Raw genomic sequence first — 27,459 nt, 5'->3', positions numbered from 1 at the left:
CCAGGAACCCAAGAAATTAATCATCAGGTCTCATTTCGAGTTAAGCACCCTGGAGACTCCCCGCCCCCCAAAATCCGGCTGGTCACAGAGTGTTTATTCCTCAACAGAGACAGCAGATGGCGGCAGTACCCAGTTCAAAATGCGACAACAACAAAGTCAGGCACGCGCAGCCCAACTGCAGACTTTCAATCCAGGACACGGTCCCTGCGCCCCCGCTGTCCCTACCGTGCACCCCGCTCCACGACGGCCCCTGCAGACGGGACCGACACTTTGTGCCTTACCACCTTAGCTTCCCTGTGGGCAATCCCACTCACAGCAGCATGGGCCGTGCCCCCAAAGACTCCGACAAAAACAGAAACCCCTCACTCCCCCTGGAGAAAGCGTCCCAAACGTGGGCAGCTGAGAAAGCCAGGGTGGCCATTTTAAACGCTTCCAGAGGCCGGGGAGAGGGCAAGAAGAAAGGACACAGAAAAGCGGGGCCCGCAGACCCCGAGGAAAGCACCGAGCTCCGCTCGCTCCGCAGAGCAGGCCAGAGCGGCGGAAATTCCTGACCAGCAAGGCCATCTCCGGCCTCCAAACAAGCAGATCCGAATTTCTCAAAAACAGACCCTGTGGGGGTCAAACTCTAACTGGGCGCAGGCTGTGGGCCATCGGTGTGTGTTTCAAAGGAAAACCCGATCCCTCCTGTCCTACTGTCTGAGGAAGCATTCTAGGCTCTTCCTCGAAATTCATCCGTCCTCCATCGACCACCTCCAACTTCCTTTTCTAGAAATTACATTGAGGGCAGCGTCAAAAAAAAAAACAGGGGAGGCGGACTTAAAAGCCCAACGGCTACGGACTGGAGTGCCAGCTTCCTGCCCGGTATGCCGATCTGCAAGCGGAGCCTTTGTTCCTGGCTCAGGCATTTGAGGTTTCTGTGGAGACGTGAAGCGGGACCGGACGAGGGGCGGGGAGAGTATATGGACGGTGCCTGGACCAGGCAAGAACAAAGGTGCAGGGCGGGCGGCAGCCGGCTGGGCGGGTTTACCTGCTTGCCCCTGTAGAAAAGCCTCTGGAGGCCGGGCTCCACGTGGAAGACCTCCTGGATCTTCCGCCTCAGCTCCTCCACCTTGGTCAGCCTGGACAGCGAGTCCACAGTGTGCGTCACCTTCCCGTCCATGGTGCGAACCTGGATCCACATGGCGCCTGCTGGTGCTGCGGGCGAGAGAGCGGGACCCCCGGGTCAGTGGGGCTGCTGCCATCTACACAGCGAGCCATGCTCGGGTCACCTTGGCTTTTGTCCAGTCTGCGGACGCTAGGAAACTCCCAGGACACCCTCCCGGCGCGCGGGTCCGCGGACTAGCCAGCCACAGCTGACCAGGGCCCCCGCGGAGGAAATGAAGGAATTAACGCGTTAATGACCGTGACGCCGGAGGAGCGAGGCGGGAGGGAAAATGCGGGGACAGCGAAGGGCATCTCGGACCACTCAGTCCAACCCGCTCCGTCTTCCATGGAGGGGAGGCGGAGGGGACGGGACGCGGGGGAGCAGGGAGCGACACACACAACGTCCAGAGGAAGGAGCGCACAGCCAAATGGCGAGGGACCAGGCTCGCTCGCTCGCTCGTTCATTCATTCATTCCCTGGGTTAATACTGACGCAAGAGGAAAACCCAAAAGTCCGGCGCGGGTTGGAACTTCGGAAGTCCCAGTAACTCAACTAAGTGGGACCGAAAGGGAAGGACCACCGCCCCCCGGGACCCGGGAGCCCCCAGCCCGGGGCGCCCGCGGCCCCCGCCGCCCCCCCGCGCGCGTGCGCGCGACACGGCCGGCCCCGCGGTGGCCATGGCAACCGGCCGCCCCGTCCCGTCCGCCCCCGCGCGCGCCGCGCTACTCACCTCGGCCCGGCGGCGGCCCCGCGCGCCGGCTCGCGTTTCCCGGACCCCGACCCACGGGCCCAGAGCCCCTCTTATTCTCCCGCCCGCCCGCTCGGGCCACGCCAACTAGCCCACGCCCACCCCCACCGCCGGGACCGGCCGAGGGGCCCCGCGCTCCAAGTCCCGCCCCCCTTCACTTGAGCCGACCCGCTCATTGGCTCCGCCGCGCCCGGCTGCCCCGCCCATCCCGCTCCCCATTGGCCCAGGCGCGCCCGGGGAACTAAGGGCGCGCGAAATCGGGCTCGGGCGCGACAATTGAATCGCGGGGCACCCCGCGCGCAGGCGCGGAGCCTGACATCCTCCCCTGCGGCTCGCCAGGCCCTCCCCCCACCCGGCCGGCGCGACCCCCGCGGGGCTCTGGGTATGTTCCCCTCGCTCCTGCCGGCGCCCGGGCGGCGGGGGACGACTCCCGAGGGCCGGCAGGGCGGGGGCAGAGCCCGAGACGGCGTGGAGAGCAGCCACGCTGCGGGGCACGCGTGCGCCGGTACTGGCCGCGCGTCCCCGGGCCACTCCCGAAAGTTTTGCAAAGTCTCTGCTCCCGGTGCGCCGGGCCCTTCCCCCGGCCTGCAATGGCAGCCCGATCAGTCCGGAGGCTCACCTCTCGGCCGCCCCGATCCACTCTCCTGCCTGCGCGCCTGGCCCGGCTGGGGATGGCGATAGAAACGCGTGCGTGGCCCCGGACCCCGCGCGGACCTGCGTGCGACCCGGAGCGCCTGGACGGCCACCACTGCCCGCCGCGCTGCCAGCTGCTCTGATTTTTTTTCCCGCGAAAACTCGGCGTTTGGGAGTTGCGGGGCCGCGGGAGGCCGCGCCAGGGGCGGGCTCCTGCTTGGTGATTGGCCGCCGCAGTGGCGGGAAGCGAGAAAGGGGGTGGGGGGCGCCCCCTCCTCCGTCTACCCCCACTCCGCCCAGCGGGCCACGGCCCCGCCCAGCCCTGCGCGCTCTGCTGGGCGCGCCCAGTGTGCAACCCGGCCCAGTGGCGGGAGCTGGGCGCCCCCCACTCTGCGTGTCCCTCAGGAGCCCTAGGGAACCCCGGGGCAAAGACCCCGGGTAGGGGATCCCCTGACCTTTTAAGTCCCTTTCCCACAGCCCCTCTCCCGGGGCACGGGCACGCACTGACCAGTAGGGCAAGGAAGGCCGGAATCAGTGTTTAAACGCTTTAGTAGAATGTGGGGGTTCCTTTCAAGACTGCCTGTACCCCGATGGCCAGCCTGATGGCCCCAAGCTCCCATTTCCCGGCATCAGGGCCTGCTAGAGCTCCCCACCCTACCCACCCGCAGGGCTTGTTTGCTGGGTTTCCCGCCTCGTTTTCCCGCCTTCTCTAGCTGTCCAGGCGGGCAGGACTACCCTGCCCCCTCCGCCCTGCCTGCTCTGCTCTGGCCAGTCTTCGCGGGCACAAAGTGACCCATGCTGGGCACCTACAAAGCGCCCGGACACAGTGTTTGGATGTAGGGGCGAGGCCCAACAATGGGCAAGGCCAACCCTGTTGGTGGTTTCTAGAGGGGTAAATTCTTGTCTGGAAAGAAAGGCAAAAAAATGAGTAAGTAAGGCAAATCGTTTCAGATGCTGGTAAGTGGAATGAAGACAGGACAGTAGCTGGAGAGGCATGTGGGGGTGGGCAGAGAGGACATTCTGGCCGAGGTAGAGAGGTGGGCCTCTGAACGAATGACATTTGAGCTGAGATAGAAAACAAGGACAGATGGGTCGAGGAGGGACAGGCAAGCTCAGAGGCCTGAAAAGACTTAGAAATGTAGGGGGAGCAGCCAGGAGGCCGGGGTAGCTGGGCAGAGAGGGGACAAGCCCACAGAGGTGTCATCTAAGGCCTCAGGGGGTCTCTGGTCTTTATCTGTTGAGAGCAGTGAGCAGCACGGGGAAGGCTGTGAGCCAAAAAGTAGTGACCTCCACCTTCTGCGTGTACAGGTTTTTTCGGGCCCGAGCAGAGTCCTTTGTAGACACTGCTCCTTCTTTACCCAGAGGGTAGATGGATCAATGTCCCACCCCCGCCCCCAGCCAGAGCTAGCCATATCCTAATCCCTGAGCCTGTGAATATGGTAGCGTCCACGGCAAAAGGGACTTTGCCAATGAGATCAGATTCAACATCTTCCAGTGGGGGAGATCCTCCTCGATGAGGCAGCGTGGTCCAAAATCATCACAAGGTTCCTAACAAGTGAAGCGAGAGAGGCAGAAGGACCACGTCAAAGAAGTGACAAGGGAAGTAGAGGTTGGAATGATGAGACCAACAGACAAGGAACGTGGGAAACCTATAGAGGCCAAAAAGGGGAGCGACAGATTCTCTCCTAAAGCCCTAGGACACCTTGATTTTAGCCTCTTAAGACCCATTTAGGACTTGTGACCTCCAGAACCGTAGGAGAATGAATTTGTGGTTTTTAAGTCACTAAAATTGTGGAGATTTGTTTTAGATGTCCTAGGGAACAAATAGAGTCCAAAATACAAAGTCCGGAATTTGTTAACTTCCTCCAACTTCAGAACTCCGTCTGTATGCTACTGAGGGTCTTTCTGGACCCACAGTCATCAGCCGCATATAGAACACATCTCAGGGACGGGCAGGTGTCAAGCAGGCCTCCCTGAGTCTGTGAGGCAGATAAGATCTTTCTCATTGAGGACAAGCCTGGAGTCAAGCAGACATTGGTGGGCACAAAGCCTACAGAGACTAAGTCCCACCCTGCAGCGTCTTCCCATTCGATGGGGGAGACCAGTTGTAAAGAGAAATGTCAAATGTGTAAGGAGATGGTGTTCATGTTTATTTATTTATTTTTAAAGATTTTATTTATTTATTTGACAGACAGAGATCACAAGTAGGCAGAGAGGCAGGCAGAGAGAGAGGAGGAAGCAGGCTCCCTGCTGAGCAGAGAGCCCGATGTGGGACTCAATCCCAGAACCCTGAGATCATGACCTGAGCCGAAGGCAGCGGCTTAACCCACTGAGCCACCCAGGCGCCCCGGTGTTCATGTTTAGATGGAACTAAGCATTCAGCCAGGACACACCTGGCCATATCTATCAATTTTTTTTTTCCTAACAGGAACTGGTTGGTATAGAGAATGACCTATTAAAATGACAGTGATTGTGTATGAGTTTAACCAGTCTATGAACCCTGAGAAGTGCACATACCACATTCGGGGGCCATCTGCAGAGCAGAGAAGACTTGGGGCCCATCTCTAAGCAGAGCTCCTAAGGAGCATCCTCCCCACCCCCACCCAGGCCTCTAACCTCCGAGCATGATGACAGGTGCTCCCTATGGGGCAGAAATGCTAGGGTCTTGTGGTTGGTTTGGCTTATGTATCTGTTATTTCTTAGGAAAAAGGGGTCAGGTTGTCATCTCATACACCAGTGAGAACTTTGGAATTCCCAAGCTGTCCCACCCCTGCACAACAGCCTCGTCTCCCCTCCCAGCCCCTATGGAGCCCCTTCCCAGAACCCTGGCTGGATGATGTCACAGACAGGTGACCTCACTGCAGCAAAGGAACCGGGAATCTCAGTGGCATGGGGGAGGAGGGAGGATGTGTCCCCACCACCCCAACCCCCCATGTCTGTGGTGAAGTCGATCGAATTAGTGTTGCCCAAGGATGCCATCTACTTGGCCGGCTCCAGCATCAAAGGGCAGGTGGTTCTAATTCTGAACAGCACCCTGGTGGACCCTATTGTGAAGGTTGAGCTCGTGGGAAGGGGCTATGTGGAGTGGAATGAAGAAATCGGGGCGTCACGTGATTATAGCAGAGATGTTATTTGCAACAACAAGGCCGACTATGTGCACAAGATGAAGACATTCCCAGTAGAGGGTAAGGACGAAGCCAGCAGCCACCTCTAGCCATAATAGGAACCTGGGTCTGGAAGGTAACCATGTCTGCTAGGGGATCAGCAAAGCCCCAGGGATACCAGAAATGGGCAGAGGCTGGGTCCCTTCCAAGGAGGGATGCTGTGTATAACAATGACCATCAGATACACATTAACACGAAAATAACAAGACAGGAGGAGCTGATCAGAACCCAGATATTCAAACTGAACTCACAAAGTCATTTCCCTGCAGGGACAAAATGTTAGCCTTAGCCCAATGACCACTTGGAGAGGCCAAAAACAAAAACACGAATCTGTCTTGTTATTTGACAAATCTCCCTCTGACAGTGAAATATGCAAGGAGACAAAATTATCAGTCCTATGGTCCCAGGGAACGAGTGAGGAGGCAGGGAAGACATTCTAGGGAGAGAAGAACCAGTTCCCAACTCCAGCGGGTTCAGGTCCACAGTCTGGACAGACCTCAGGGAGGCTGAGCTGCCCGGGAGCCACACGTCCATCCCTGAGTGTGTACATGGAAGTGTTCCCATGTATTCCACAGCTCTCGGCCCACACCTGGCTGAACAAAGTTTAATTTTAGACTTTTAAAATTTTTAGATTGGGAGGTCATGGAGAGGCCTCTTTAAAGATGAACTATGGAGCTCAGAGCTGAGCGTGCAGATAATCTAGGGGAAGAATCACAACCCACTGGCCCTTACTGCTCAGCAACAGCCTCTCTTGTGTCCTGCTAGCCCTTCTGGAACATGGGAATGGGAAAAAGGGGCTGCCTCATGAGCTTGCTTTGAGGAGTTAGTGATTTAATGGTATATAAAGGGCTTAGACTAGTGTGGGGCATACAGTAAGCGCTTCATAAGTGTTCGTTTTCTCAACCCACCCAGACACCCCCAACATCACCACCCCTTCCCATGGCTGGGCATTTCCCCTCAAAAGCATAACCCCGAGCCGCCGATGGATTCACTCATTTATTTCGCATTACTGATCGCCTTCTGCACACGGCACTGGGCCAGAGGCTGGGGGTGGGGCCGTGGACGGAACAAACTGGGTCCCCGGAGTCATTGGGATTGCCACCCAGTGGCCAAGACACAAGAATGAGAGGCTTTGGGACGAATGAAAGACACAGTAAATAAAATAGGCGAGGCTGCAGAAATGGGGGCCGGGTGAGTTTCTCCCTGGTCCTCTGTTGCCTCTTAACCAATGTTAAGTGCCCACTGTATGCAGGGCACTGAGGGCCAAGCTCAGGGAAGGCAGGGAGCTGAACTGGCCCCGCCCACTCTGGTAAATAAAGCCTAAAACCTACAGTAGGGGCCTAAGGTGGGTTTGCTAAACCAAAGCGAGACTAAGGGCTGGACCTCCAGTTTCTCAGACCCAGAGTAAGGGTGAGCACATCCCTATGGTAGCTTGCATAATTTGGGGGGACCACCCCAGCCACCTCACCCACACAGGTGTCCCCCCACCTCCAGCCCAGCTGAGGCCTAGACCTAATATTCGTGCACCATGCAGATCCCTAAAAGCACAGAACTCAGCCTAGCTCGGGGACAGGTAGGCCAGACCCAGAACAAACCCCCTGCCAAAACAACAAATAAAGAAAGGGTGGCGGGGTGGGGGTGGCGGGGGGAAGGAAAAGGATTCTAGAACCTTCTGATGGCGTCGGTGTGTTTTGCTTTCAGATAATTGGTTAAGTGCAGGCAGCCACACCTTTGAATTCCATTTCAGCTTACCTCCCAGGCTTCCTTCTACCTTCACCAGCAAAATCGGCCATGTCTTCTACTTCATGCAAGCCTCCTGCGTGGGCCGGGAGCACATTCTGGCGAAGAAGAGGATGTACTTGTTGGTTCAAGGGACTTCGGACTTCCATAAGGAAAACCCATTGCAGGTAGCGATGGGGGAGGGGCGGCGGTGCGGCTTGTCCTCCAAGCTCCCCCAAGGCAGGTGGGAAGGCAGGGAACAGAGATGGCCCCTATCGGGAAGAAGGAAAGTTGCTGATGGCTTTCTGTGGGGCCCAGTGAGTTCACAAAACGTGAATCGGAAACCAGGGTAGGAACTAAGGCAGCGGGCGGCAGGGGTGGGTGATGCGGGTGGCTGTCACCCAGGATAATCTTGCCTCCCCTGGGAGGACAGGATGGTATGGGTCTGGGGACATCTACAGTTGACAGGTCTGGGGAGGGGGGCTACTGGCCATCGAGGGAGTAGGGGCTCAGGTGCTGCTCGATACCCCACAGGGAATGACCAGACCCCTCTGCAAATGACGTTGCCTCTCTGTGCCTCCATCTCCACATCTGTAAAATGGGCAGAGACAGTGCCTGGCTTGCAGAACGTCCCACAGTGCCGGGCACAGGCTGAGGGATGGGCCCCAAGAACCTTGTCAAGCCTCCAACACCAGTATTACATAGGTCACGGGGATCATCTCTAGCCCAGCCGACAACCTGAGATGGTCCTGGAGGGTCCCAGAAAGGGTAGACGCTTGGAGGGGTTTAACAGCCTCGGGAGGACCAGACCTGAGCTCAAGGCCCCCTTGACCCCCTGCTCTCTGTGTTACCCTGAGCAGACTATGGCCCTTCTCTGGCCTTCCCTTCAGAGCTAATCTACAGGGCGGGGGGGGGGTGGGTGGGTGGGTGGGGCACAAGGCAGAAGCTGGGGTGAAATGTTGGGGTTGGGTGAGACTCAGCCTGAGATCTGGCCAACAGATACTTCATTAGCTAGAGGGCCTTGGGGAATTCATAACACCTCCCAGAGCCTTGACTGTCCTGATTTGTACAATGGGGGGAAGAACTCTTCCCTTGATGGGTACCCATGAAGACTGCAGAGTGCTCAGCATGGTGTCTGCACCCCCAGGAGATGCCCTGTAAACGGGAAGATCTAAAATCAAGATCATGGCAGCAAAGGGAGTTGTCACAGATAAGTTTTGAGGATATGAAAATAGCGTTTTTCAACTACTCAGTACTGTCTTTAACCGACTGGAGGTGACATTTTAGCAGAGAACTGAAAGAGGAGAAGGGGGAAACCATGGGGATATCTGGGGTGGAGGGTTCCAGGCAGAGCAAACACAGAGCAAACAGCCCATGCAAAGGCCCAGTGGCAGGACTGTGCCTGGCCTGTTGGAGGACCATTGTGGGGGCCACATAGCTGGAACAGAGTGAAAGGGGTGAGAGGGAAGGCTTAGACTTTCATCCTGATGCAGGTGAGAGAACTGGTGGACAAGGGGGTCATCACTGGATTCCCTCTGGTGCTTTGGGGACGATAAACAACGGGGGGGCAGGGGGAAGGCAGGAGCGGGGCCCAGGGCAGGGATTACCACTCCGGCGCAGTGAGCCATCATGGAGCTCAACCTGGTAGAGGCGGTCGTTTTTTCTTTTTTTAAGGTTTTAAAAAATTATTTGAGAGAGAGAGTGCGTGCGTGCGAGCCCAGGGAAGAGCAGAGAGGGAGAGGGAGTCTGAAGCAGACTCCGCGCTGAGACCAGAGCCCAGTGTGGGGCTCAATTCCACAAACGCCTGATTGTGACCTGAGCTGAAACCAAGAGTTGGATGCTTAATGGGCCGAGCCACCCAGGTACCCCTGCGTAGAGGCAGAGCCTTGACCCCCAACTGTCTGTCCTTGGAGCAGCCAGAGGCAGTCAGGTGATGACCTTCCTTTTCACCCACAGCCCTCCCGGTCTCCCATTTCATTCAGCGTAAAGACCAAAGTCCCCCCTGCCTGCCCACAGGCCCTGCCTGACCTGCCCCCTCCCCTTCGCTTTTTTGGCTCCCGCCAAACAGGCCTCCTTGCTGTCCTTCCAATATGTTGGCCTGGCCCTGCCCCAGGGCCTTTGCACAGGCTGTGCCTGCCACCCAGAACACTATAACATGACCTTCCCATCCTTCCCCCTCAACTTTCAGATCTTTGTTCAGAAGCCATGTAGACACTCACCTGGCTGAGTCAACTCTCACAACCCCAACAGAGGGCAATTTAGCTGTATCTATTCCAATTAAAATGAACGTGCACTTTGCCCCAGCCATTTTCCTTCTAGAAATTTCTCCTACTGGTATTCTTTCACTTGTGACATGACCTCTCACGGCAATGTTTTCGTGCCAAGAAACTGGAATCAGCCTAAATGCTCACTGCCAAGGGAGTGAAAGTAGCAAAGGAATATTCTATTGCTAAGTTAGAGAGAGAGAGAAACAGACAAACAGAACAAGGCAGCTCTTGGCATCAGGGCCTCTAAGTCGCTGGCTTGAGTGAGCACAGCAAAGCTCAGAACACGGTGTCTAGCCTGCAAGTGAGAAACGTACTTCCTTGCAGGTGTAACAAACGTCTCCAGAAAGAGATCAGAGAAACTAGCAACAGATACTTGCCCCCCTTGGGAGGGGAGCCCGGAGCCAGGAGAAGCAAACATTTATTTCCCCCTTCCACTTGTTTTTGAAAGCTTTATTGAGCTATAATTCACATATTTTTTTGAAAGATTTTATATATTTATTCGACAGAGACACAGCAAGAGAGGGAGCACAAGCAGGGGGAAGTGGGAGCGGGAGAAGCAGACTTCCCACTGAGCAGGGAGCCCAATGGGATCATGACCCGAGCCAAAGGCAGAGGCTTTAACCCACTGAGCCACCCCGGTGCCCCTAGAATTCACATATCTTATAATCTCCTCATTGAAAGTGCACAGTCGAATGACTTCTTGCGTGTTCACAGAGTTGTGCGGCCATCACAACTCTATTTGAGAACACGGCCGTCACCCCAGAGGGAAGCTTGCATCCCTGGGCTGTCGCCCCTGCAAACTCCTCACACCCCTCCCCCAGCCCTGGCCACTGCTAATGCCCTTCCTCCCTCCCCGGATTTGTCTGTTCCCGCCATTTCAGGGAAATGGAATCGTATCCTAGGGAGGCTTTCTGCGTCCGGCTGATTCCACTCACGAGCGTATTGTCCGTGTCTCATCCCTTTTAACCGCCCAGTAACATTCTGTCTTGCAGGTGGACCGCATTTTGCATGCACATTTGTGCATGATGGGTACTTGGATTGCTTGCACTTCCTGGCTAGTTTTGTGGATGTATCTTCTTGTTTCTCTTGGCTGGATACCTGGAGAGGAATTGCTGGGCCAGATGGCCACTCCCTTGAGCATTTGAGGCACTCCCCCCCCCCCCAGCCTGTTTTCCACTGTGCCTGGACTGCTTTTGCGTTCCCTCCAGCCCTGCACAGGGCACCTCATTTTCCTACCTCCTCTCCACTCTCTGTACCTTTAGAATCTTGAAGGACAAGACTGTGTTGCCTCTTCCCAAAGTCAGCACAGTTTGGGAAAGGAGCTTGTCCCAGAGACATTTCCTAACCATTGGCTCCAAGCGAGCCCCCACGGCACCTCTCCTTAGTTCATACCCTCGGTTTGCCTCTGGCCACAGCTTCATCACTGTCCCTTATCAGAAATGACCTGGTTCATTTTCAGGAGCTCATTGTCCCTCTCCCTCCTCCGTCCCTCCTGCCAGGAGCAGGGACGGGGCTGGTCTTAACTGCTATGGGTTTTCCTTGAACTTGGCACCAAGTTGATGCCAGTAAGTACTGTTTGGATGAGTCCCCCCCACAAAGTTTCACATGTGCCAAAGGAATTCGGGGCTCCCAAACACTCCCCAGATCCAGGAACTCCAGTGTTGGGTGTGTTAACCCCCACAACATTATTGGGAATCAGGGCGCTTTGGCTACCCTGCCTGACCTAGCATGGGAGTCCCCACTGTGCCGCTGTGGGAATGGCTGGGCCCCACAAGTACAGGCAGAACTACAGGCTTGGCCTTGAGTTAGGGCAGCAAGTTCCTCCATGCCCCCAGGGTCCTAACGCATGCAAGGAATTTTCGAATAAGACTGGAGGGATTTAGAATAAAACTGCCTGCAGTTAGCCTCCTGGAGGAGGGGGGGGTGAGACGGAGGAGGCAAGGGGGCCAGAGGCAAGGGGAGAGGTGAGGTCACCTGGGGTCAGGGGTCAGGCCCAGGTCTCCCAAGAGGAAGGGCATCTGATCTAGAGCAGTGTTTTTCCAAACCTCAGGTCACGACCCATTCATGGGTTGCAAAACCAATTTAGCAGGGTGCAAATATATTTGCATAAAATGAAAGAATTCGCAAGACCAACCTAGAAAATATTAGAAACAAAGTCACTCTTGTGGGTTGCAAACATTGTGTGTGTGTGTGTGTGTGTGTGTGTGTGTGTGTGTGTGTTTAACAGAAGAAGAAAACAGAACAGAATAAAATACATAGAACAGGAAGCGAAGAAAATCTGCTTGGCAGCTTACAATCAACTTCTTAAAAACGAAAGAATAGAACAAAATATAAATGTGGTGGGTTGCAACAGCTTTGTTTCTATAACATCAGTGTGTTGGACAGCATATAACAGTTGTGAAAAAGCAGAATAGAGAATTTATCAGAACAAGATTAATTTGGTGGGTTACAGCCAGCTAATGTTCGTAAAATGTTGGTTTTGTATAAAACAAAACAATAGAATAAAGAAAGTAGGCTAAAAATAACAGGAAAACGAATCCAGAGGGTTGCAATGAATATTTTTTCTTTTTTTTTTTAAAGATAAGATTTATTTATTTGATAGAGATCACAAGTAGGCAGAGAGGAAGGCAGAGTGAGAGGGAGAAGCAGGCTCCTCACTGAGCAGAGAGCCTGATGCAGGGCTCAATCCCAGGACCCTGAGGTCATGACCTGAGCTGAAGGCAGAGGCTTAACCCACTGAGCCATCTAGGTGCCCCTGTTTTTTCTAAGATTTTATTTACTTATTTGATAGAGAGTATCTGACCCATACTATATGTGGCTTGCAAAGCCTAAAATACTTGTCATCAGTCATCCTTTAGAGAAAAAGTTCACCAGCTCATGGCTAAGAGCAACTCTCGTGTGTAAGAGCAGGAAAAAATGCCTTCAGGATGCTCCTTCTAGCACTTTATGATATCAATCACATAGAAGCAAACATGTAGCACATATCACATAAGTGTCCCTCTTGTGGGGGGGGGGGGTGCAGATGAGTGGATCGGTTATTTTGCAACACACTCCGTGGCCGTGGGAAAACCAAAAAACCAGAATGTCAGGCGCTACTGTGAATGCATTTCAATGACAAAATGCTGAGCTAGAAAAGGGAACTGCTAGAAAACATGGACAGCTTGATATATTTTAAGTATTAATATATGTAAAGCAGGGGCGCCTGGCTGGCTCCCTCAGCAGAGCATGGGACTCTTGATCTCAGGGTCGTGAATTCGAGCCCCACGCTGGGCATGGAGCATACTTAAAAAAATTGTTTTAATTATAAAAAAAATAGGGGCACCTTGATGACTCAGTTGTTAAGCGTCTACCTTCCGTGCAGGTCATGATCTCAGGGTCCTGGGATCGAGCCCCGCATCGGGCTCCCTGCTCAGCGGGAAGCCTGCTTCTCCCTCTCCCACTCCCCCTGCTTGTGCTCCCACTCTTGCTGTTTCTCTCTGTCAAATAAATAAAATATTTAAAAAATTAAAAAAAAATAGATGTAAAACAGTATGGTATACTTCTACCACAAGCTCATGCATTCCTAAATAATATAAAAGTTCACATGAGAATGACAAAATCGGGTCTGGCAAAGAAGGGGAGGGAGGGGGGCGCCTGGGTGGCTCAGTGGGTCATGGTCCCAGGGTCCTGGGATCCCTGCATCGGGCTCTCTGCTTAGCCGGGAGCTTGCTTCCTCCCCTCTCTGCCTGCCTCTCTGCCTATTTGTGATCTCTGTCAAATAAATAAATAAAAATAAAATCTTAAAAAAAAAAAAAAAGAAGGGGAGGAAGGAGGCAAGGGGCAGAAGACCCAGAACCCCATGGATTTCAGTGGAATCCACAATGTTTCCTTTCTTCCTAGAAGATACATTTGAGCTTGTTAATATTGTTCTCTTCTCACTTTCTTCTTAAACAATACATCTTGCAATAGGTCCTTCCGTGTAGGTAGGTAGAGCACAACTATGTCGACACAACAAAGCGATTGCTGTAGAATTCAGGCTGTTGCCGTTTGCAGGCAGGGGTGGAGGCGGGGCACAGGTAAGGGACTTTGGGAGGAAAACTAGCAAATCCCTGCTTCTTGAATGGAAGTTACAAGAGTTGACTTTGTAATAACATAGTTACGGATTTGCTACGTGGAGTTGTCCCAGTTAGGTTTCTTAATAATGCTTAGGAGTGTTCTTAAATACCCACAGATGTGGGGCGCCTGGGTGGTGTGGTTGGCTGAGCATCTGATTCTCAGTTTTGGCTCAAGTCGTGATCTCAGGGTCGTGAGATCGAGCCCTACATGGGGTTCTGCGCTCGGCATGGTCTGCTTGAGAGTCTCTCTCTCTCCCTCTGACCCTCCCACTTGTGCTCTCCCTCTCTCTCAAATAAATACATAAATCTTAAAAAAAAAAAAAAATCCAGAGGCGCCTGGGTGGCTCAGTGGGTTAAAGCCTCGCCTTCGGCTCGGGTCATGATTCCAGGATCCTGGAATTGAGCCCCACATCGGGCTCTCTGCTCAGCAGGGAGTCTGCTTCCTCCTCTCTCTCTGCCAGCCTCTCTGCCTACTTGTGATCTCTGTCAAATAAATAAAGTCTTAAAAAAAAAAAATCCAGATATGATAAACCCCCAGTTCAGGACAGAGAGCCAGGAAGAATGGGGGACAGCATGAGGGAGAGGACTACGGGGCTTTCAACCAGATCTCTCATGTTTTTATTTTAAATTGTGGCAAAATACGCATAACATAAAACCGTCCTCACCATGAGGGTTGAGTATATTCACATGGTTGTACAACTCTGATATTTTATTTCTTTTTTTTTTTAAGATTTTATTTTATTTGACAGAGATCACAAGTAGGCAGAGAGGCAGGCAGAGAGATGGGGGGAAGTAGGCTCCCCGCCAAGCAGAGAGCCCGATGAGGCGCTCGATCCCAAGACCCTGAGATCATGACCCAAGCTGAAGGCAGAGGCTTATCCCACTGAGCCACCCAGGCGCCCCTGATATTTTATTTCTTAAACGAGCAGAGATCTGAAACAAATCAGGAGAATGTGTAAATGCCGATGAAGCGGGTCATAGGAACAGGGCAGCTCTGGGATAGGAAATGGTTAACGACCCGCTGTGGTGTGGGGCAGCTATGATGTACTGTTTCCCAGTTTCTCTGGTGAAAGTTCTCCCATTAGGGCCAGTTTCAAGCGACCAACTTGAGGTCTCTAATGGGAAGTGGGAGGGAAGTTTGGGAAGTATTTTTCACACTGTTTTCTCTCTCTCTCTTTTGGTTTGCTGAAAGGGAACACACATGCGCGCGCACGCACGCACACACACACACACACACACACACTTGTAAAAAGTGTCGATTTCCTCTGCAAGAAGACACCGGAAGCCAGCAAAAGTGGAAAGTGATCATTCTAAGTCCCACTCCTCTAGTCCCCCACCACATCACATCAAATCCTTTAAAATATCACCCACAAATCAAAAATAAAAGGTCACCGAAGGCACTCATTAAATATGATGCACACGTGCCTTTACTTGCAAGCCGGCAGCTGACGAGCTGACAGGACGGCGGCATTTTGAGGCGTTTATTGAAACACACGACGTACTTTCAACTCTATGGTTTTCCTTTCGAGATTCAGAGCCCGCGATATTTTCTCCTAAAGTCTGAACTGCCTGGGTAAGCCCCAAGGCTTGGGCTTAGACGGTGAGACATTTCCTGTCTTCTAGAAAACCAGAGAAGTCAAGCTGCTTACACGAGGTCACACAGCAAGTGAGCAGGGGAGGAGGGGGTAAAGCCAGGGTCTTGTGGATTTCTTAGGCTTAGTCTACAGATGAGGAAGTTGCGCATCAGAAAGGCAGAGGATATGGAATAAGGCACTCTGGGAGATCATGGCAGGGTCTTGCCTGCCAACTCCCCAGGGCTCCAGATCCTGTCTTACTGCCTGTTACTTAGGAGAGTCCCCAAAGCGCAAGGTTGGCGGGAGCTCTGATGGAGGAGTGTCAGGCAGGCGAGCAGAGGGCTGCGATCCCTCACGGTTGTCTATCCACCCCCCCCCCCGCCCCGCCCCTTGTAGAACCCTCTGCTGGTAGAGGCTGAAAAGAAGATCTCCTACAACTGCTGCAGCCAGGGCACTATCTGCCTACAAATCCAGATGGAAAAGAACACCTTCGTCCCAGGGCAGAGGATCATCTTCACCACGGAGATCAACAACCAGACCGGCAAGTGCATCAAGACGGTCATCTTCGCCCTCTACGCCCATATGCAATACGAGGGCTTCACCCCCAACGCGGAGCGGCGGTTGCGGGTGGAAAGCAGTGAGCTGCTCCGGCAGGAGGCCAACACGCAGATCACACCTTTCGACACCACCAAGATCATCAGCACCTTCAACCTCCCGCAGGTGCTGTCCGTGAGCAGTAGCCTGCAGGACGGCGAGATCATGAGTACCCACTACGAGCTGGTCAGCACAGTCCACCTGCCCTGGTCCCTGACCAGTGTGAAGGCCAAGGTTCCCATCATCATCACCAGTGCCCCTGTGGACCCAGACAGCTGCCTGCCGCTGGAGGGGCGGCTGTCACCCGAGAGCCAGGAGTGCCAGAATTAAGTGCCCAAACTTCTAAATATTAAAAGCTTTATCGGACTCTACAAGGCAGCCCTTTCTTTGTCTGGCACAGATGGTCTTTGGATGGGTCGGGTTGTGGTCAGCAAGTGCCTGAGCCTCCCTACCCTGTGGTCACTTAGGCATCAGTGTCTCCTGGCCCAGACAGTTCACTGAATGCCGGGAGAAGGAGGAAACTGACAAGGTCTTCCAGTAGCCCCCACCTCCGTTAGTGCTCCAGACCCACTTCCTTGCCGGGTCGTACAGTGCCTAGAACTTGGGGTCCCCAACTGGGGAGTTCTGCCTTCCAGCTGCACTAGCAAAGGCTGGTGGTCCTGGTTCTCACCAGGGAGGGGGGACAGAGGCTGCTCCAGGTAGTGGGTGAATGGGGGTCAGAGATGCCGCTCACTGGCCCGCATTGGCCAGGCTGGCCTCACCCCACAGAATGATCCAACCCCAAAGGTCCGTAGCGCCAAGGGGGACCAAACGTGCATTCATTATCTGGGGGGAAAGTTGAGTTCGATCCCTAGCTCACACTAGACACCAGAATAAATCCCCAGTGGATCAGGCGGCAGAAACCAGGGTAACCCCCTGGCATTTGTGAGTTCCCTCCTCGCTCCTCCCCACTTCGTGTGTGTATTTATTTTTATTTTTAATTTTTTTAAAGAATTTATTTGACAGAGAGATCACAAGTAGGCAGAGAGGCGGGTAGAGAGAGAAGAGGAAGCAGAGAGCCTGATGCGGGACTCGATCCCAGGACCCTGAGATCATGCCCTGAGCCAAAGGCAAAGGCTTAACCCACTGAGCCACCCAGGAGCCCCTCATGTGTGTGTTTAAATGTGTGCAGGATCCCAGGATATCCTCAGCTGGCCAGATGCTTAGGGAATGCAGAGTCTCCTGGACGTCCTGGGAATCCCCTAACCTAGTGAGTCTCACCCAGAGGGATCTCCTGCCCCTCAGGGGACACTAGGCAACACCTGGGGACATTTGCGGTCATCAAACCGTGAGTGCTCCTGCCAGAGTGGATGGGGTCAGGAATGCTGCTCAACATTCCAGAGTGGACAGGACAGTCCCCCCACAATTAAGAATGATCTGTCCCCTTGGGACGCCTGGATAGCTCAGTTGGTTGAGCATCTGCCTTTGGCTCAGGTCATGATCCCAGGGTCCTGGGATCGAGCCCTGAGTGAGGCTCCTTGTTCAGTGGGGGAGCCTGCTTCTCCCTCTCCCTCTGCCCCTCCCCCTGCTCCTGCTTTCTAACTCACTCTCTTTTTCTCAAATAAAATCTTAAAAAACAAAAAGAATTAATCTGGCCCCCACGGGCTCTTAACAAAGAGAACACAATGATGGTCCCCAGAAAGGAGGTGGGGGGGATGGCTTAAATGGGTGATAGGGATTAAGTCACCCACTTGCTGTGATGAGCACTGGGTGAGTCGGTATGGAAATGCTGAATCGCTGTATTGCACATCTGAAACTAATATTATACTGTATGTTAACAAAGTGAAATTTAAATAAAAACTTTAAAAAATAGAATGATCTGGCCCCAAATGTCGGCACTGTGGAAGGGATAAGACACTGGGCAGGTGTTGCCAAGTACCAGGGTTGGGTGTGGGGGCCTCTTACTCAAGTCAGGGCGGCGGCCTCTTACACTCACAGCCTCGTAGCTCTACCCCACCTCCCTCAGGGTAGAAGCCAGAGTTCACCCAACACAGGGCTTACACATCTGCCCATGTATCAGCCCTGACCATCAGTCACCTGCACCTGACCTGGTCCCCTACAGTCTGCCCTCCCGGCAAATAAAAATCCAGGATGCCGGGCGCCTGGGTAGCTCAGTGGGTTGGGCCATTGCCTTTGGCTGGGGTCATGATCTCAGGGTCCTGGGATCGAGTCCCGCATCGGGCTCTCTGCTCAGCAGGGAGCCTACTTCCCTCTCTCTCTCTCTCTCTGTGCCTGCCTCTCTGCCTACTTGTGATCTCTCTCTGTCAAATAAATAAATAAAATCTTAAAAAAAAAAATCCAGGATGCCTTGTGACATTTGCATTTCAGAAGAACAATGCCTATTTAGCATAAGTATGTCCCATGCCTAATCTGGGATACACTGAAGCTTAAAAAAAATCCCTCGCTGTTTATCTGGTACTCTAATTTCACCGGGTGTCCTGTATTTTGCCTGGCAATCCGATTCCTTAAGCAACCGGAAGGCGCTCAGCACACATCAGGCCACCTGGGTCCATCGGGTTCCCATGACACTCACCCGGGCCTACGAGGCTCCCCCTGGTCAGGAATGAAGGAATGCGTCCCTGATGCCACCCATTCCTGTTCTTCTCCCATTTCTCAGATTTTTGGTGTCTGCTTTCTTCAAAGTCCTATCATCCATGCCGCCTCATTCAGGAAGCCTTCCTGCCGCCATACCCCGTAAGCAACTCTCACCACCTCTAACAGGTCCTGAAACGTGGATGACCTTCAAGGGTCATCTCTGCAGATGATAGATCTAAATAATACCCGAAACAACGAGGACAGTAACACCACGGCAAGGACGGGCTCCATTCACGCCCCATTTTCCTTCTTCCTCCTGGGCCCATGGCTGGACTACATTTCCCAGCATCCCTCGCAGTTAGGTGTGGCCATGTGATTGAGCTGACCAATGGCAGCAGAAGACGATCACGGCCCACGGCCATGTGACTGATCTGGCCAAGTGACACGAGTCACTTCAGGCCAGATCCATTAAAAACGCGTCACAGGAATCTCGTTCTCTCTTTCCCTTTTTGCCAGCTGCTTGGAGAGGAGCGTTTGAAGGGGAACTGCCCAGGAAGCTTGATCTGCGCTTGAGTGTTGCAAAGATGAGCAATAAAACTTTATTGAATAAGCAACAGCGGCTGAAATTGACATTTTCTTCTTCCAACTCTTGGTCTACCCTAGGATTTCTCCAGTTCTGCACATTGACATTTGGGGTCACATAATTCCGTTTACGGGGGACAATCCTGCACGAGGGAGTACGTTGAACAGCATCTCCTGCTTTTGCCCACTAGATGCCGGGAGCATCCCCCAAGCTGTGACAACAGAGATGTCTCCAGATGCCACCAAGAATCCCTTGGGTGGGCAGAATCACCCTCAGCCGAGAGCCTCTAGTCTACTCTTATCATACCAGTGGCTACATGTGCGGAGGTCTTTGGCCATTTCAGGGACGGGGACTCAGTGCGGCCACAGCGGAACCTGTCATCTCGAGTCTTCTCCCCACCCCTGCCCCACCTGCTCCGTCTTCATCTCATGACCCAACCTCCGCCTTTTATTCTCCCAAGTCCTCTTTGTTTGACTTCCTAAATACCTGCTCAACCTGTCCACTTCTCTCCATCTCCCCTGCCACCACCTGAACCCAGGCCACCATCAATGCTTACCTGGATGATGGCTGTAGCCCCCTCCCAGGCACTGTGTTCTCTCACCCCTGCACCCTTACTCCAGCAGCCCGAGAGGGAGAGAGAGACAGAGAGCGCGATCGATTACAGGCTTGACTGGGGCTGCAGAAGCCCCTCCCAAGAAGCCCCACCCACACTGGCGCCACCGGAGCTGCCTGGGTGTCCTTGCAACATGCCCGCTGGCTTCCTCGGGCAGCAGGTGATCAACGATCGAGCAGGGAGGGCACCATGACTTTTATGACCCAGTCTCAGAGGTGTTGGACATCATCACTTCTGCTGTATTTGGTAAGAAACAAGTCACTCAGTGCCACCTACACTCCGCCTTCTTAAAGGAGTGTCAAAACATTTGTGGATTGTTTTTGTTTTCTGCTTTTGGGGTTTTTTTGTCTTGTTTCATTCTCCGAGCAGAGAGTCTGATGCGGGGCTCAATCCCAGGACCCTGAGATCAAGACCCGAGCAGAAGGCAGAAGCCTTAACCCACTGAGCCACCCAGGTGCCCGTCTTGTTTCATTCTTTAAGTAAGCTCCACGCCCAACATGGGGCCCAAACTCACAACCTGGAGATCAAGAGTCATATGCTCTATGGACCCAAGCCAGACAGGTGCCCCTTGTGGGTGTATTTTTTTTGAAGATTTTATTTACTTATTTGAGAGAGAGAGAGAACAAGCAGAGGGAGTCGCAGGCAGGGGAAAAAGCAGGCTCCCTACTGAGCTAGGAGCCCGATTAGGGACTCAATCCCAGGACCCTGGGATCACGACCTGAGCCAAGGGTACACACTTGACCGACTGAGTTCCCCAAGCTTCCCTCCACGGGTGTATCTTGTAAAGCCACACTCCCTGACCGATTCCTTAACAAATCCATTGGATTCACCTTTAATACCCTTCTAGACTCTTTCCGCCATCACCACGCTGGTCCCGCAGCTCCAGTGCCCACGCACGGACGGGCTAACAAACAAATGAGTCCATCCACGTGACGGAATATTACTCAGCCTTCGAAAGGAAGGAAATCCTGATACGCACTACAACACAAATGAACCTCCAGGATGTTAAGCTAGTGAAGGGGGCCCGTCTCCAAAGGACAATTCTCATCTACTTCTAGGAGGTCCCTAGAGGCCACAGAAACAGAGAGTAGATGGTGGGCGCCAGGGATGGGGACAGGGGTGAGGAGTCAGTGTTTCGTGGGGACGAAGTCTCAGTTTTGCAAGAGGAGAATGTTCTAGAATCGGTTGATGGGCATAGTTGCACAAGCTTGTGAATGCACTTAATGTCACTGATGTGTGCACTTAAAAATGGCTAAGACAAATTCAGGTAAGCTTATGTATGTGTATTTTACCACCATGAAAACATTTTAATTATAGCAATGCCCAAGCCTTATACAGTGCTCTCTGTGCCCCAGGCGCTGAGCTAAGCTGTGGGCTGCTTCATTTCATCCTCTCCATCATCCATGAGCCAGGGCACGAATGCCCCGTTTCACGGATGAGGCAACAGAGGCTTGACATTTGGGGTCACATAATTCCATTTATGGGGGACAATCCTGCACGAGGGAGGACGTTGAACAGCATCTCCTGCTTTTACCCACTAGATGTCACACAGAAGCACAGGGGGTGCCCAGGCTTGCAGCGCCAGGACGGGATCCCCTAACCACCTTTAGTAGTGTCTCTCTGAGGACCCCAGAGAATTATTTTTACTGCTTCAGCTAAGGGTGGAGGGACCCATCTCTGGAGACGCAGAGCTGAGGCAGGTGAATGGCCGGCCTGGGCCCCCAGCATGTGACCAAGCTGAGATGGGGACCCAGGGTGGCCTGAGCCTGTCCTTGGGTTTGTGGGTTCGAGTCCTGAGTATGTCCCCTCTCTGCTCCGGGTCCCCTTCCTGCAAAGCTTACAGAGTGTTATGGAATCAGCCAAGATTCAGGTACCCGAGAAGGGCCGGGGGTCTGAAATATAGGCCCTGTGGACCTCAGTTTTCTCATCTGTAAAATCGCTGAATAATTATTCTACCTAAAATAATGTGATTAATGATCATAGCTGGTATTGTCATGAAATGTTAATTACTATTATTCACCCTGGCACAATTCTACACACACAGCTGGGGTCACTCTCTGTGGGGGTGTCCGGGGCACTGTGGGCGTCGGGGGCTGGGCAGCATCCCTGGTCCAGCCCGCTTCGTGCCAGCCCCTATCCACACGAGAGGGCTGAGGTCTATGTTGAGTTCGGGTAGCTGACGGTAACTGCTAATGAGATTCCCAGCTCTGTTATTTCTATGCTGTGTGACCTTGGGCAAGTGACTTGTGTCTCTGAGCCTTAGTATCCCCACCCATAAAACTCAAACTCTTCATTAGTCCCTCCTTCCCCCAAGATGCTGGATTACACAGCCTATGTCTACACATGTATCACCCAAAGTAAGCGCTTTACTCCACGGCACTGCTGTTGCTACAGCTGAGGGCTTCTGGAAGATTCTGTCTCACCATAGCGGGCCCCTGCACCCTCCCCACCAGCCGGGTGGGGTGCCTCCCCTCTGGGCCCCAGATTCAGGAGGCCACACAGGACGGGCGTTGGGAACACTTCCTGTGCGGTGGCCTGTGGTGCCCACTGGGACAGGTGGGCCAACGGGAGCACACAGCTGGGACGGCCCCACTTCCTGCCCTGGGGGGCGGGGCGCCACTCACGTTCCTGCGTCCTCCCACCCCCCAAAATAACACCTCCCCGCCAGGAATCAAAGCCACCGCGCCAGCTGCAGCCTCCAGCTCAGGGGACATAGGACAGGCGGGGCCCAGCATCTGCCACCACGGCACCCGCCCCCGCTGGGAATGTCCTCCCCCCTGCTGTTGCCACGTCCGGCATTCCAGTCCCGAGGGGGTGACCTGCCCCCACCCAGGGGCCAGGACACTTGAGCTCTGAGCAGCCAGGGCCGGCTGGGGGGAGGGCGCTCCTTTGCCCCCCTGGGGGACAGGGGACACCCTCCAGGGCCAGACCCCTGACCCAGGGTGCCTTCAATCCTCACCTCAAGGGATTGTTTGAGGGGGAAGGGGCTGGTTGCCAGGGCAACAGCCCCCGACCTCTGCCTGGGAACAAAGGGGCAGCCAGGAGAGCCAAGAACAGCGTGTTCTTTCCCCGCCAACGTGACTGGCACATCCTGGCAGCTGGCGCTTGGAGGGCCATTCCCCAAGCTGCTGGGCCCGGCCGCCCCGGACAAGGCCACTCAGTGTGGGAGCGGTCAGGGAGCGGCTGTCGCGCTGAGGGATCTAGTTCCCGGTCAACCACCCCCAGGCCTCTGTCCTTCCGGTACATTCTAACGAGGAAGTCAGCCTGCTCTGCCCGCACGACTTCACAGAAAGGGCCTCAGATGTCTGGCTCGGAAATGGACGGGCCACCAGAGCTGGGGGGTATGGGGGCGACCGAGGGCACACGGAGCCCTCCTGGCTGCCGGGCGTTCTGGGGCGAGGGGTACCCGGGGGGGACCTGCCTGGCCTGGGAGGGGCTGGCCCAGGGACCGACAGTGGGTCTCCGAGCAGCTCCCCTCCCCCAAGCCCATACCTCCTGTGCAGGGGACAGCGGGCAGCTGGCGCCACGAGGGCGGGGAGGGAGGGCGGGGACAGGCCAGGGCCTGCATGTTAAAAGAACCCCGGTTTCCCGCTGCGTGAGCTGGCCCAAGGAGACAAAACCTTGCCTTTTGGCCATCCGACCACCGTTGGTCAGATTGTCCAGCCACTGGCTGGAACTGCCTCCGGTAAACAGACAAGTAAATAAATATTTCTTAGCATAAGTATGTCCCAACTATTGTAAGGGAGATACTTACGCTAAAAACTATTCATCTATTCATTATGTATCCGGAATTCACACTGAACTGGATATCCTGTATTTTTATTTGGTAAATTTGCAACCCCAGGCCGTGGGCTCTCAGAGAGGAAAAATTAAGCCCACTGACGTCCTCCTACACTTGTGTCCTCTACTGGTCCTAGCCGGAGGGATGGCCCAGGTGTCCTCCCCCTTCCTGGGTCCCTCACCAGAGGCCCAAGTCAGTTTCACCTTCTGACGAGTGGCCTGTCCACTCCCTGCTGTGGTCTCTCCCACCCCCCACCCCCCGACACACACACACTCAGGCCTGCTCATGGGCCTTCAGCTCCTGCCTGCCCTGCCCTCACCCTTGCCTTTCCACCCCCCTTCCCCAGGGACCTAAACAGGGCCTCCCTGCTCAGAATCCAACACTTGCTCCCCGCTGCTCCCACAATAAAGGCCCAAAGCCTCTGCCTGACATTCGAAGCCCCTTCCCCAGCGGGGCTCCCAGCAACCCCCTACTCCCGGTTCCCAGCCCCCTCTCCCAGAAGGAGCCATGGCTCCCCAAAAGCTTCCTAATCTTTCAGGACCCTTGGTACAGACCGTTGCTCCTACCTGAGTCGGGTGCCCCCCTCCACAGCTCTTGGGCAGCCACCTCCCTTGGGGTACAAGCCCAAGTCCTCCCCTAGCCCACCTGCCTTGTCCCCTCCCTGTCTCCGCTTGGATCACTCTGCTCTGGCCACTAGGGCCTTCGCTGTTCTTCCAAGACATCAGTCACAGTGCTGCCCCGGGGCCTTTGCACAGGCTATCCTGTTGCTTGGAGCACATCTCCTCCAGAGAGCCTTTTTCTCTGTTTCACTGCTGTATTCAGTGGACCACACCGAGGTATTTAATAAACACTTCCTGAATGAATGATTCATCATGGTGCCTGGAATGTTCCCCCATTCCCCGCCTTCTTCCATCTTTCTATGACTTCCACCTTTTCTTTAAGGCTTACCTGAGGCAGGTGGGCTCATTTTCTTCTTCCTGATTTCTTTATCCATAGGGCTGCCCAAAACATCTTTCCAGTGCTCCAACCTGCCCTTGCTAACCCTGCTTCAGAACCTCCTGTGGCTTCCTAATGTCTTCAGGGCTCTTGTCAGCCTGACCCTTGCCAAACTGTCCGATCTTGTCTCTCCCCTGACATCCCGCTCTCGCCACATTCTACCCCCCAGCCTCGCTGTGCAAGTGCACTCTGTATTCCCCCTGCCCCAGAATACCTCCCCAGTACCTTCACCGGCCTGACGCTCAGCACAGACATTACTTCCTCCTAGAAGAAGCTTCCCAACACCACCCACAACCCGGGCCCACTTCTCCTCTGGACCCCCTGTGCACCTGCAGCCCCGATCACAGTCCTGATCCCTTCTGTTTCATGCACTTGACCTCCAGAGCCAACTCATTCATCAGACACAGGAGACCCGGGGCCCATTGCACTTTTAAGGGCCCATGGAAGGGGTTTGCTTTTAATTTAGCTTAAAATCAGAAGAAAATAAGGACTAGAAGACCACTGCAGTCATAAAAGATCATTTGCAGAATTTTTTCATGGGGGGAAGGACCCACAATGGCAAAAGGGCCTTAGGGCTGTGAATTTTTTTTTTTTTTTTAAGATTTTACTGATTTATTTTAGAGAGAGCAGGCGAGTGAGAGTACGCAAGTCAGCGGAGGGGGATGGCGGAGGAAAAGAGAGAAGAAGACTCCCCACTGAGCAGGGAGCCCCAAGTGAGGCTCGAGCCCAGGACTCCAGGTTCATGACCCAAGCTGAAGGCAACAGCTTAACTGACTGAGCCACCCAGGCACCCCAGGGCTATAGAAGTTTTAACATAGTCCTGCTGGGCCCATACATGTCTCCCCATTGGATTATGAGTGCCTTGAAGGTGGAAGTGGGGGTTGAATCCTCAGGGCTGCCCAGCATGGACCTAGTAGACAGCAGGCACTTAATAATTGTTGGTCGAATGACTGCATATCCAGTCGGGTCCTCACAGCCAGGCCTGGCCTGGCTCACAATATTAGGAGATACTGGATAAATGGATGGATGGTTTGCAAGGAAGGCAGGGTCTGAGGGTAGATTGGGGGTGGGAGGGTGGACACCTGGGTCAGGAGACCAATCTGGGACCAGCAGCGCCACCTTGTGGCATCATGCAGGTCTGTCTCTCCTTCCCTTAGGCTCAGTGGGAAAGAACGGGAGAGTTTTCCGAGTCCTTCCACTGGAAAGTGTGGAATGGAGGAGGAGGAAGAGAAAGGGGAGGTGGGGAGCAGGAGGGATGGAGGGGAAGGAGGAGAGGGGAGGAGAGGCAGGGTGAGGAGTTGGAGGGTACACTGAGATCTCCAACAAACTCAGGCGGTCCCTTTCCGGCTGTGTTACCTGGGGAAAGTGAATCACATCAGTCAACCTCAGCTTCCTCATCCAAAAAATGGGGAAAATAAACATGAGGTCACTGAATAATGTAATGAAATAAATCAGAAAACGATATGTTTCTTACCTCCCACGCTGGGAATCGTGGACAGGTGTTGGCCTCAAGGAGCCCAACAAGGCTGGGAGGTGACAGTTTTTCAGGGGACACAGCAAAGGCAGAAAAAGGGACTGGAGTTTGAAGGTAGAGTTGTCACAGTTAGCAAAAACAAAAATAAAAAGGATCCCCAGCTCAATTTGCATTTCAGGTCAACAAGGAATAATTTTTGAACGTAAGTATATCCCAGATATCTAATGGGATATACTTATACCCACCAAATGTATTCCTTATTGACCCGAAATTCAAATTGAAATGGGAACCTCTGTTTAGTCTGGAAGAGTTAGCCTTGGGGGAGACTGAGGAGGTAAGTTGGAAGATTTCCAGGAGGAGGTGGCAGTGCTGCGGAAAAGGAAGTGCTAAGGTCCCGTGGGGCGGTGCCCTTTCCTTCCCTTCCCCCACCACATGCACATGCGCAGTGGCAAATGTCCTTGATTGCACTTACAGGGAACTGGAGGTGGGGGTTGAGTGCCACATTAGGAAAGATGGTGAGCATGGCTGTTCTCCTTTTGTTGAAAAGATGTTGGGCAAAATCACCAGGACTTTATTTTACTGATCGGAATTGCGTTACATCTCCTTAACCAGGAATATTTCCGCCACGTTGCAGCACTGAAGGCCATTCAGAAGCTCAAGACTACCAGACATTTCTCCCAATGACTTTGGAGCTGTGTGACTTTGGACAACTCACTTTACCTCTCTGAGCTCTATACATCCAAGAACTCACTCCACTCCAGCCACATCAACTTCCCCGCTGCATCTCTCTCCAACTTCCCAAATATAGCCTGCCTCTGGGCCTTTGAACGTGCTGTTTCCCCAGATCTCTAAGTGACTCCCTCCTCTCCTCCCTATTTTGCATTCAGATGCCAGTCTGGGAAGCCTCCCTTGACCGCCCCATTAAAAGTTACACCCCCCCAAAAAAAAATCACACCCCACATTCTCCATGCCAGTGTTTTACTTTTCTCAGTGAGCTGACCCATGATGCGTTTCATTCATTTCTCTTCATTATGGTCTGACTCTGCCAACGGCAGTGAGCGCCACAAGGCTGGGATCTCTTTGACCCGCTGCTGTGTTCCCAGCACCTAGCACAGCAATAAAAATTGCTGAATGAATGAGGAGGAAAATGAATGCATGAGTAGGAAAAAAGGCCAGCAGCGAATAGGAAATTTTGAACTGTTGTAGCTGATTGCTTTAATCCTTTTGGCGCCTCAAGACGCACCTGAGAATCTGAGTGGCTTCGTGTGGCTGCTTGGATATGAATATTCAGGATGTGAATATTCAGTTTCTTGATGAGCAAAAGCTATGTGGGGCCCGTGGGCACCATACTGAGCGATGCTGGGGTTCTGGAGCCTCCCCATCATGGCAGAAAGCTCGACTGTATGGGGCGACTGTAACCACTGTCCAAAAAATGCGCTCAGTCACAGACAGACACCAGCTTTTCTTCCATGTTCTTTCTGGAAGTTTCAGAGACCTTGTCC

General features: G+C 53.7%; 2 protein-coding genes across 3 annotated transcripts in view; one reads left to right on the top strand and one right to left on the bottom strand.

The window, feature by feature from the left end:
• Positions 1-2,705, bottom strand: part of UHRF1 (ubiquitin like with PHD and ring finger domains 1) — a 28,920-nt gene extending 26,215 nt beyond the window's left edge. The window contains exons 1-2 of one of the 2 annotated variants that reach the window (XM_059388720.1): positions 2,511-2,705; positions 1,028-1,194 (exon numbers count right to left, since the gene is read on the bottom strand). In XM_059388720.1, coding sequence (XP_059244703.1) covers positions 1,028-1,180 — 153 coding nt within the window. In that variant the 5' untranslated portion in view covers positions 1,181-1,194; positions 2,511-2,705. Of the gene's footprint in view, positions 1-1,027; positions 1,195-1,873; positions 1,985-2,510 lie in introns of those variants that run through there. The other variant, XM_059388721.1, reaches the window with a different exon arrangement.
• A 2,509-nt stretch (positions 2,706-5,214) lies between these two features.
• ARRDC5 (arrestin domain containing 5) lies at positions 5,215-17,777 on the top strand. The gene is made up of 3 exons (XM_059388722.1): positions 5,215-5,709; positions 7,390-7,595; positions 15,739-17,777. Exons 1-3 carry the CDS (start codon positions 5,358-5,360, stop codon positions 16,264-16,266), a joined length of 1,086 nt encoding a protein of 361 aa, XP_059244705.1. The 5' UTR covers positions 5,215-5,357; the 3' UTR covers positions 16,267-17,777.
• The last annotated feature ends 9,682 nt before the right edge of the window (positions 17,778-27,459 follow it).

This window comes from Mustela nigripes, chromosome 2 (genome assembly GCF_022355385.1).
Source record: "Mustela nigripes isolate SB6536 chromosome 2, MUSNIG.SB6536, whole genome shotgun sequence".
NCBI classification, from domain to species: Eukaryota; Metazoa; Chordata; class Mammalia; order Carnivora; family Mustelidae; genus Mustela; species Mustela nigripes.
This window is presented reverse-complemented; position numbering and strand designations above follow the sequence as displayed.

Coding starts and splice junctions, on each gene's coding strand:
- ARRDC5 (XM_059388722.1), top strand. CDS start 5,358: ATGATGTCACAGACAGGTGACCTCACTGCAGCAAAGGAACCGGGAATC. Junction 5,710..7,389: donor GAAGACATTCCCAGTAGAGG/GTAAGGACGAAG, acceptor TTTTGCTTTCAG/ATAATTGGTTAAGTGCAGGC. Junction 7,596..15,738: donor ATAAGGAAAACCCATTGCAG/GTAGCGATGGGG, acceptor CGCCCCTTGTAG/AACCCTCTGCTGGTAGAGGC.